Below are 11279 nucleotides of genomic sequence, written 5' to 3' on the forward strand. Positions count from 1 at the left end.
TTTCTCATTTCCTCCTCACTTCCTTGTTTAATCCTCATTTCCCTCTTGCTTCCCAATTCCTTCCTTCTCATTTCCTCCTCGCTTCCTCGTTTCCTCCTTGTTTCTTCATTTCCACCTTGTTTCCCCTGGTTTCCCACTTCCTCCTCACTCCTTGTTTCCTCCTTGTTTCCTCGTTGTCTCCTCCTCATTTCTGGCTCAGTCCCCTCTTGCTTCCCACTTACTTCCTCCTCATTTCCTCCTCACTTCTCCCTCACTTCCCACTTGTTTCCCACTCGCGTCCCTCTTGCTTCCTCCTCCCTCTCCGCTCACTTCCCGCTCTCTTCCTCCTCATTTCCTCCTTGTCTCCTCATTTCCTCCTCACTTCCCACTTGCTCCCTCCTCACTTCCTGCTCTCTTCCTCCTCATTTCCTCCTTGTCTCCTCATTTCCTCCTCACTTCCCACTTGCTCCCTCCTCACTTCCCGCTCTCTTCCTCCTCGTTTCCTCCTTGTCTCCTCATTTCCTCCTCACTTCCCACTTGCTCCCTCCTCACTTCCTGCTCTCTTCCTCCTCGTTTCCTCCTTGTCTCCTCATTTCCTCCTCACTTCCCACTTGCTCCCTCCTCACTTCCTGCTCTCTTCCTCCTCGTTTCCTCCTTGTCTCCTCATTTCCTCCTCACTTCCCACTTGCTCCCTCCTCACTTCCTGCTCTCTTCCTCCTCGTTTCCTCCTTGTCTCCTCATTTCCTCCTCACTTCCCACTTGCTCCCTTCTCCCCCTTTTGTTTCCCCCTTTTGTTTCCCCCTTTTGTTTCCCCCTTTGTTTCCCCCCAAACCACCCCTGGGGGTGACCCAAGTGCCACCAGCCCCACGCTGTCCCCCCCAGCCCCACGCTGTCCCCCCCAGGAAACCGATTTAGCCCGAAAGCGCCGTGTTTTTGGGCTGAATTCACGCGGAATCGGCCAATCCCGGCGCTGCCGCCGGATTCGGGCTGAAAAACGGCCGATTTGGCTCCTGCGCGTGCGGCAAAGCCCCTTGTCCCCCCCTCCCCCCCCAAGCGAGCGGTTCCGCGGCGTTAACGACCTCAGACACTAACGATGTCCCCCCGGGGTCCCCCCGCGTGTCCCCCTCGGGCCGGGCTCATTTTGGGTGCGTTTGGAGCGGTTTTGGTGTAACCGGGGCCTCAATAAACCCGTTTACAGTCACCCCGTGGGCCCGAATTTGGTTGGTTTTACCCCAAAAATGGGCTGGGTGGGAAGGGCTGGGGGTGACCCCCCCCAGTATTGGGGTCCTGCCCCAAAGCCATGGGGCTGAGCCCCTCACAGGACCCCCGTCCTGCCCCAAAGCCATGGGGCTGAGCCCCTCACAGGACCCCCGTCCTGCCCCATATCTGTGGGGCTGAGCCCCCCCTGGACCCCCATCCTGCCCCATATCCGTGGGGCTGAGCCCCCCCTGGACCCCCACCCTGCCCCATATCCGTGGGGCTGAGCCCCCCCTGGACCCCCATCCTGCCCCATATTCGTGGGCCTGTGTCCCCCCTCATATCCATGGGGCCAAGCCCCCCTATGAGACCCCCATCTCCCCCCATATCTGTGGGGCTGAGCCCCCCATGGGACCTCTATCCTACCCCATAGCCTTGGGGCTGAGCCCCCCACCGGGGCCCCCATCCTGCCCCATAGCCGTGGGGCTGAACCACCCATGAGACCCCGGTCCTCCCCATAGATGTGAGGCTGAGCCACCCCCATCCTGCCCTATATCTGTGGGGCTGAGCCCACCCCATGACTCTCATTCCCCCCTCCCGTATCCATGGGAGGGACCCCCATCCTGCCCCATAACCATGGTACCAAGCCCCCTCAGGACCCCCATCCCGCCCCATATCCCCCTATCCCGCCCCACATCTGTGGGTCACACAGCCTCTCACATTCCGAGCGTGTCGCTGGTTTATTGTCCCTACACCCCAGGGCTGCCCGAGGCGGGGACCCCAACCCCCAGGGCAGCCCCACAACTCGGGGGGCAGCCCCACATTGGGGTCCCTCAGCTGGGGCTGACCTGGCTGGAGGACACGGAGGAGACCTCGGTGCGCTGGGCCGAGCTGGACACGTCCGAGTCGTCCGTCATGGGCCGCCCGCACACCAGCTCCAGGATGCAGGCGCGGAACTGGGGACGGGGACACGGGGACAGCTCAGCTTGGGTGTCCCCAAGTGTCCCCAGGTGTCCCCCGTTCCCGCCATGGGAGGTGCAGCCCAGCCCTGGTGTCACATCAGCCACGTCTCGTGTCCTTGGGGATGCTGGAGGTGGGTCTGGGTGGGCACAGGTGTCCCCAAGTGTCCCTGGTGTCCCTCACTCTCTGTTATCATCCATCCCTTGGTGTCCCCGCTCCCAGGATGTCCCCAGTCTGTTGTCACCAAGTGTCCTCTGTCCCTAGACATCTGTGGTCCCCAGGTGTCCCTGGGCGTCCTTCACCCTCCATCATTTCCCATCCCCAACATTTCCTGGTGTCCCCACTCCCCGGATGTCCCCAGTCTGTTGTCACCAGGTGTCCTTGGTCCCTGGACATCCTTGGTCCCCAAGTGTCCCCAGGTGTCCCTGACCATCACCCCCCATCCCCTGGTGTCCCCGCTCCCAGGATGTCCCCAGTCTGTTGTCACCAAGTGTCCTCAGTCTCTGGACATCCATGGTCCCCAAGTGTCCCTCACTCTCTGTTGTCCTCACATCTCCCTGTGTCAGCGCTCCCAGGATGTCCCCAGTCTTGTCACCAGGTGTCCCTGCCCCATGGGCATCTCTGGTCCCTGGGTGTCCCTGGATGACCCTGGTCCCCAAGTGTCCCTGGACACCCTTGGTCCCCAGATGTCCTTAGGCATCCTTGGGATGTCCCCAGTGCCTGGATGTCCCTGGATGTCCCCAGTGCTTGGGTGTCTTCATCACCAAGGTGTCCCACGATCGCCCAGGTGTCCCTGGATGTCCCCAGGTGTCCCTATTGCCCAGGTGTCCCGAGGTGTCCCCATGGCCCAGGTATCCCCATACCCATGTGTAATCCCTGGATGTCCCCATTGCCTGGGTGTCCTGGAATGTCCCCATTTCCCTGGTGTCCCCAACGCCTGGGTGTCTTGGGCTGTCCCCATGGCTGTGTGTCCCTGACTGTCCCCATCACTTGTCTGTCCCCATTGCCTGGGTGTCCCAGGGTGTCCCCAGTGCCTAGATGTCCCTCAATGTCCTCAGTGTCCGGGTGTCCCTGGATGTCCCCATCACCCAGGTGTCCCTGGATGTCCTTGTTCCCTGTGTGTCCTGACGTGTCCCCATTACCCAGGTGTCCCAGGGTGTCCCTGTTGCCTACATGTCCCTGGTTGTCCCCATGGCCTGTGTGTCCCGGGGTGTCCCTGGATGTCCCTGTTGCCTACATGTCCCGGGGTGTCCCCATGGCCTGTGTGTCCCAGGGTGTCCACATCACACAGGTGTCCCTGGATGTCCCCATGGCCTATGTGTCCCTGGGTGTCCCTGTTGCCTACGTGTCCCAGGGTGTCCCCATGGCCTGTATGTCCCAGGGTGTCCCTGTTGCCTGGGTGTCCCTGGATGTCCCTGTTGCCTGTGTGTCCCGGAGTGTCCCCATCACCCAGGTGTCCCAGGGTGTCCCCATCACCCAGGTGTCCCTGGATGTCCCCATGGCCTGTGTGTCCCAGGGTGCCCTGTTGCCTACGTGTCCCAGGATGTCCCCATGGCCTCTGTGTCCCAGGGTGCCCCATCACCCGGGTGTCCCCGTGTCCCCGGCGCGGTGGCACCTGTTTGTTCATGAAGCAGTAGATGATGGGGTTGTAGACGCAGGAGCTCTTGGAGAAGAAGGCGGGGATGGTGACCAGGCGCAGGTCCAGGCCGTGGTTGCGGTTGTTGACCATGTACATGGCCAGGGCGGCGTAGGGGACGTAGCAGAGGCAGAAGGACCCCACCATCACCACCACCATGCGCGACACCTCCCGCTCCGCCTTCTGCGTGGTGGCCGACTCCTGCTGCTGCGCCGCCACCTGCGCCAGCGCCACGGGGACACCGGCTGGGACACCGGCACCGCCCCCAGGGCTCCTGGCCACCCAGCTGATCGCCCACATGGCCATCGGTCCAGCCATCTGTCTGTCCACCCACCCCGCTGTCCCTCTGTCCAGCCATCCGTCCCCTCATCCATCCATCCATCCATCCATCCATCCATCCATCCCTTCATCCATCTGTCCATCCATCCACCCAGCTGTCCCTCTGTCCAGTCATTCATCCCTTCATCCATCCATCCGTCCATTCATCCCTTCATCCATCTATCCATCCATCCATCTGTTCCTCCATCCATCCATCCGTCCATCCATCCCGTCATCCATCCATCCATCCATCCATCCCGTCATCCATCCATCCATCCATCCCGTCATCCATCCATCCATCCATCCCTTCATCCATCTGTCCATCCGTCCACCCAGCTGTCCCTCTGTCCAGCCATTCATCCCTTCATCCATCCATCCGTCCATTCATCCCTTCATCCATCTATCCATCCATCCATCCGTTCCTCCATCCATCTGTCCATCCATCCCGTCATCCATCCGTCCATCCATCCATCCATCCCTTCATCCATCTGTCCATCCATCCACCCAGCTGTCCCTCTGTCCAGCCCTTCATCCCTTCATCCCTTCATCCATCTGTCCATCCATCCACCCAGCTGTCCCTCTGTCCAGCCCTTCATCCCTTCATCCCTTCATCCATCTGTCCATCCATCCACCCAGCTGTCCCTCTGTCCAGCCATTCATCCCTTCATCCATCTATCCATCCGTCCATCCCTTCCTCCGTCCATCCATCCATTCCTTCATCCCTCCGTCCATCCATCCATCCCGTCATCCATCCCTCCATCCCTTCATCCATCCATCCCTTCATCCATCTGTTCATCCCTCCACCTATCCACCTGTCCATCCACCTGTCCTTCCATCCGTCCATCCGTTCATCCATCCATCCCCCATCCACCCATCCATCCCCCATCCACCCATCCATCCCTCCATCCATCTGTTCATCACCTGTCCACCCATCCCCCATCCATTCCTCTGTCCATCCGTCCCTCCATCCATCCATCTGTTCATCCCTCCACCCATCCATCCATCCATCCCCCATCCATCCATCTGTCCATCTCTCCAGCCCTTCCTCATGCGTCCCTCCATCTCACCGTCCCTCCATCCCTCCATCCCTCCATCCCTCCATCCCTCCATCCCTCCATCCCTCCATCCCTCCATCTCACCATCCCTCCATCCCTCCATCTCACCATCCCTCCATCTCACCATCCCTCCATCCCTCCATCTCACCATCCCTCCATCTCACCATCCCTCCATCCCTCCATCTCACCATCCCTCCATCTCTCCATCCCTCCATCTCTCCATCCCTCCATCTCACCATCCCTCCATCCCTCCATCTCACCATCCCTCCATCCCTCCATCCCTCCATCTCTCCATCCCTCCATCTCACCATCCCTCCATCCCTCCATCCCTCCATCTCTCCATCCCTCCATCTCTCCATCCCTCCATCCTCCATCCCTCCATCTCTCCATCCCTCCATCTCACCATCCCTCCATCCCTCCATCCCTCCATCTCTCCATCCCTCCATCTCTCCATCCCTCCATCCCTCCATCCCTCCATCTCTCCATCCCTCCATCCTCCATCCCTCCATCTCTCCATCCCTCCATCTCACCATCCCTCCATCCCTCCATCCCTCCATCTCACCATCCCTCCATCCTCCATCCCTCCATCTCACCATCCCTCCCACCATCTGACCATCTCCCCGCCATGTCCCTGTCCCTGTCCCTGCAGTTGTCCCCCCGGTGACTCACGGCCCGCAGGGCGCTGAGCAGCTGGGAGTAGGAGAAGATGATGAGGGAGAGGGGGACGATGAAGCAGAAGATGAAGAGGAACCAGGTGTAGTACTCGCTCTTGTACTTGGTGCCCACCGTGTACCAGTCGGGGCCGCAGGAGCACTGCAGCCCCTCGGGGACGTACCTGGGGACACGGCTGTCACCTCCTGCCTGGTGTCACCCTCATCACCCCTGTGTCACCCGTGTGTCACCACTATGGCACCCAATGGCACCCTGTGTCACCCCATTGCACTCCATGGCACCTTGTGTCACCCCGTATTCACCCCTGTGTCACCTCTGTGTCTCCCCATAGCACCCCCGTGTCACCCCATGCCACCCTGTATTACCCCATATCACCCCTGTGTCACCCCTATGGCACCCAATGTCATCCTGTGTCACCCCATTGCATCCTGTGTCACCCCATTGCACTCCATGGCACCTTGTGTCACCCCGTATTCAACCCTGTGTCACCTCTGTGTCACCCCATAGCACCCCTGTGTCACCCCATGCCACCCTGTATTACCCTGTATTCAACCCTGTGTCACCCCTGTGTCACCCCTATGGCACCCAATGTCACCCTGTGTCACCCCATTGCATCCTGTGTCACCCCATTGCACTCCATGGCACCTTGTGTCACCCCATATTCACCCCTGTGTCACCTCTATGTCACCTCATAGCACCCCCGTGTCACCCCACGCCACCCTGTATCACCCCATATCACCCCTGTGTCACCCCTATGGCACCCAGTGTCACCCTGTGTCACCCCATAGCACCCCTGTGTCACCCCATGTCACCCTGTATCACCCCATATCACCCCTGTGTCACCCATGGCACCCTCATGACCTCCCCACCACTCCTGGACACGTTCAGCCCCCTGTCCCTGCATCCCCCCTCATCTCCCTGTCCCCAATGTCCCCCCCGTCCCTGTGTCCCACCTTGTGTCCTCCATGTCCCCCCTGTTCCCGTGTCCCACCCTGTTCCCCTTTGTCCCCCCTGTCCTCCCCTGTTCCCCCGTGTCCCCTGTGTCCCCACCTGCTCCAGCCGAACCAGGGGGGGAGGGCGACGCCCAGGCCGATGACCCAGGTGGCCACCACGGCCATGAGGGCGTGTTTGGAGCTGAAGCGGAAGTTCCCGAAGGGTTTGCAGATGACGATGTAGCGCTCGAAGGCCAGGAAGGCCAAGGACCAACCTGTCACCAGCCCTGGGGACACCACACCATGGGGACATCAACCTGAGGTCCAGCCACCCCCACCACCACACCATGGTGGTCACCTCCACCTCCAGCCCCACCACAAGCCATGGTGGTCAACCCTATGTGCAGCCCCACAGACCACGATGGTCACCCCAGCTCCTCCAGCTCCACCAAACCATGGTGGTCACCCCAACACCTACAGCCCCATCAGGTCATAGTGGTCACCCCAACTTCTCCAGCCCCACCAAACCATGGTGGTCACCCCAACACCTACAGCCCCATCAGGTCATAGCGGTCACCCCAACATCTACAGCCCCATCAGGTCATAGTGGTCACCCCAACTTCTCCAGCCCCACCAAACCATGGTGGTCATCCCAACTCTGATCACCTCAACTCCTCCAACCCCGCCAAACCATGGTGGTCAACCCTACTTGTAGCCCCACAGACCATGATGGTCACCCCAACTCTGGCTGTGGTGGTCACCCCAGCTCCTCCAGCTCCACCAAACCGTGGTGGTCACCCCAACACCTACAGCCCCATCAGGTCATAGTGGTCAGCCCAACTCCCCCAGCCCCACCAAACCATGGTGGTCACCCCAAATCTGGCCATGGTGATCTCCTCAACTCCTCCACCCCCACCAAACCATGGTGGTCACCCCAGCTCCTCCAGCTTCACCAAACCATGGTGGTCACCCCAACACCTACAGCCCCATCAGGTCATAGTGGTCACCCCAACTCCTCCAACCCCACCAAACCATGGTGGTCACCCCAGTTCCTCCAGCCCCACCAAACTGCCATGGTCACCCTCACCTCTAGCCCCACCAGCCCATGATGGTCACCTCCACCTACAACCCCACAACAAACCATGATGGTCAACCCTATGTACAGCCCCACCAGATCACAATGGCCACCCCAGCTCCACCAGACCACAGCTGGTCACCCCAACAGCTGTAGCCCCCCAAACCATGGTGGTCACTCCTACCTCCAGCCCCACCAGACTGTGGTGGTCAACCCTATCTATAGCCCCATCAGGTCACATTGGTCACCCCAACTCCTAGAGCTTTGCTGGACCACTGTGGTCACCCCCACCTCCAGCTTCACCACACCATGATGGTCAACCCAACATGCAGCCCCACCAGACTACGGTGATCATCTCCATCCACAGCCCCACCAGACCGTGGTGGTCACCCCAAATCCAGCCACAGTTGGTCACCCCAACTCCTCCAGCCCCACCAGACCATGGTGGTGTTACCCCACCACAAACCATGGTGGTCAACCTTATGTACAGCCCCACCAGACCACATTAGTCAACCACCACTCCTCCAGCCCCACCAAACCATGGTCGTTGTCCAAATTCCAACTACTGTGGTCACCCCAACTCCTCCAACTCCATCAGGTCATAGTGGTCACCCCAACCCCACCAGATCACCATGGCAACCCCAGCTTCTCCAGCCCCACCAGACCACAGTGGTCACCTTCACCTACAACCCAACCACAAGCCATGATGGTCAACCCTATGGACAGCCTCACCAGACCATGGTGGTCACCCCAACTTCACCAGACCACAATGGTCATTCCAGCTCCTCCAGCTCCATCAGACCATGGTGGTTGCCCCTGATCCTCCAGCACCACCAAGCCATGATGGTCACCCCAGCTCCAGCCATGCTGATCACCCCAACTCCTCCAGCCCATGGTGGTCACCCCAGCCCCTTCAGCCCCACCATGATGGGAAGATCACCCCAACCCCTCCAGCCCCACCAAACCATGGTGGTCACTCCAACTCCTCCAGCCCATGCTGTTCATCCCAACTCATCCAGCTCCATCAAACCATGGTGGTCACCCCAGCTCCTCCAGCCCCCCCACATCCCCCAGCTCCACCCATGCTGATCACCCCATCTCCTCCAGCCCATGGTGGTCACCCCAGCTCCTCCAGCCCCACCATGATGGGGTGATCACCCCAACCCCTCCAGCCCCACGAAACCATGATGGTCACCCCAACTCCTCCAGCCCATGGTGGTCACCCCAACTCATCCAGCTCTGTCAGAGCATGGTGGTCGCCCCAGCTTCTCCACCCCACCACAATGTGGTGATCACCCCAACGCCTCCAGCCCCACCAGCCCATGGTGGTGTCACCCCACCACAAACCATGGTGGTCAACCCTCTGTACAGCCCCACTAGACCATGGTGGTCACCCCAGCTCCTCCAGCCCCACCATGATGGGGTGATCAACCCAACCTCTCCAGCCCCACCAAACCATAGTGGTCACCCCGACTCATCCAGCTCTGTCAGACCATGGTGGTCACCCCAGCTTCTCCAGCTTCACCATGGTCACCCCAGCTCCAGCCATGGTAATCACCCCAACTTCTCCAGCCCATGGTGGTCACCCCAGCTTCTCCAGCCCCACCACGATGTGGTGATCATCCCAACCCCTCCAGCCCCACCAGCTCATGGTGGTGTTACCCCACCACAAACCATGATGGTCAACCTTATGTACAGCCCCACCAGACCATACTGGTCACCCCAGCTCCTCCAGCCCCACCACGACGGGGTGATCACCCCAACCTCTCCAGCCCCACCAAACCATAGTGGTCACCCCAGCTCCAGCCATGCTGATCACCCCAACTCCTCCAGCCCCACCACAATGTGGTGATCACCCCAACGCCTCCAGCCCCACCAGCCCATGGTGGTCCCCCCAACTCCTCCAGCCCATGGTGGTGTCACCCCACCACAAACCATGATGCTCAACCTTATGTCCAGCCCCACCAGACCACGGTGGTCACCCCAACTCCTCCAGCCCCACCATGACGAGGTGATCACCCCAACCCCTCCAGCCCCACCAAACCATGATGACGCCCCCCCCCGCTACCTCCGGTGGCCCCCACGAAGGCCTCCAAGGCACACATGTCCTTGCCGAAGATGAAGTAACCCTGGGAGCTGGAGACGAAGACGGTGAAGACGCTGAAGATGCAGGAGATGAAGCCGCTGAAGGAGATGTTCACCAGGATGTAGTTGAGCGGTTGCCTCAGCTTCTTGTACTTGATGGTGACCACCAGGACGATGGCGTTGAAGGGGGTCCCCACCAGGAACACGAAGCCCATGAAGGCGGTTTGGAGGTAAAAGGCCCAAGCGGGGGCGATGTGATATTGGGGACCGTCCCAGGGTCCCACCGAGGACGCATTCTTGAAAAGGTAAAACTCCTCGTCACCCGACATGGTGGTGGCACCTCGGTGGGGGGGACGCACGGGGGGGACGCGGAGGTCCCTGCCCTCCCCCTCTGATATACCTTGCGCGCCCCAAAGCCGCTTAAAGGCTCTGGGGGGGATCAAGGCCTCATCCCGGGGCAAACACAGGGATTAAGGGGGGCTAAGCCGGGCTCAGGGCCTAAGCAGCCTCGCTAAGCCGGGCCGAGCCGATTGCCAGGATTTGGGGGGGGGCGAAGCCCCCCCACAGCCACCCAGAGCAGGTTTGGGGTCCCCATGGACACACGGGGACCCCCCAAGGTTGGTCTTGGTGATGTTGGGGTGTCCCAGACCTGGGTGGGGGGATTTGGGGTCTCCGAAGGGGGAGATTGGGGTCCCCAGGAAAAGGTTGGGGTCTCCAGGAGAGTCGGGTCCCCACTGGGGGTCTGGGGTCCCCAGGGACACACAGAGACCCCCCAAGATTGATCTTGGTGATGTTGGGCTGTCCCAGACCTGGGTGGGGGGATTTGGAGTCCCTGAAGGGGGATAATTTGGGTCCCCAAGCGGGGTTTGATGTCCCTAGAAGAGGGTTCGGGTCTCAAGGGGTGTTGGGTCCCAAGGGAGGGGGGTTGAGGTCCCCAGGGACACATGGGGACCCACCAAGGTTGGTCTTGGTGATGCTGGGGTGTCCCAGCCCTGGGTGACCCTGGGTAGGGGATTGGGGTCACCTAGGGGGACCCCTCAAGGTTGGTGTTGGTTATGTTGGGGTGTCCCAGATCTGAGTGCCCCAGGGGGGTGGTGAGGTCCCCAAGGAGGGTTTTGGGGTCCCGAAGGCAGGTTTGGTGTCCCCAGAAGAGGGTTGGGGTCTCGAGGAGGGTCAGGTCTCTGGGGGGGGGTTGGGGTCCCCATGGACACACAGGGAACCCCCCAAGGTTGGTCTTGGTGATGTTGGGTTGTCCCAGCGCTGGGTGACCCTGGGTGGGGGATTTGGGGTCCCCTAGGGGGTGTCTGGGGTCCCCAGGGACACATGGGGATGCCAAGGTTGGCTTTAGTGACATTGGGGTGTCCCAGACC

The 11279-nt window shown here is 60.6% G+C and overlaps 1 protein-coding gene across 1 annotated transcript; it reads right to left on the reverse strand.

The window, feature by feature from the left end:
- Positions 1 to 2009: 2009 nt before the first annotated feature.
- OPN1SW (opsin 1, short wave sensitive) lies at positions 2010 to 10238 on the reverse strand (the record flags this gene model as incomplete). Its single annotated transcript, XM_082076807.1, has 5 exons — positions 2010 to 2132; positions 3752 to 3991; positions 5815 to 5980; positions 6868 to 7036; positions 9893 to 10238. The coding sequence occupies 5 exons, from the start codon at positions 10236 to 10238 to the stop codon at positions 2010 to 2012; spliced, it is 1044 nt and encodes a 347-aa protein (XP_081932933.1).
- Positions 10239 to 11279: the final 1041 nt, after the last annotated feature.

Source organism: Streptopelia decaocto (assembly GCF_964273445.1).
Source record: "Streptopelia decaocto genome assembly, contig: HAP1_SCAFFOLD_743, whole genome shotgun sequence".
Taxonomy (NCBI): Eukaryota; Metazoa; Chordata; class Aves; order Columbiformes; family Columbidae; genus Streptopelia; species Streptopelia decaocto.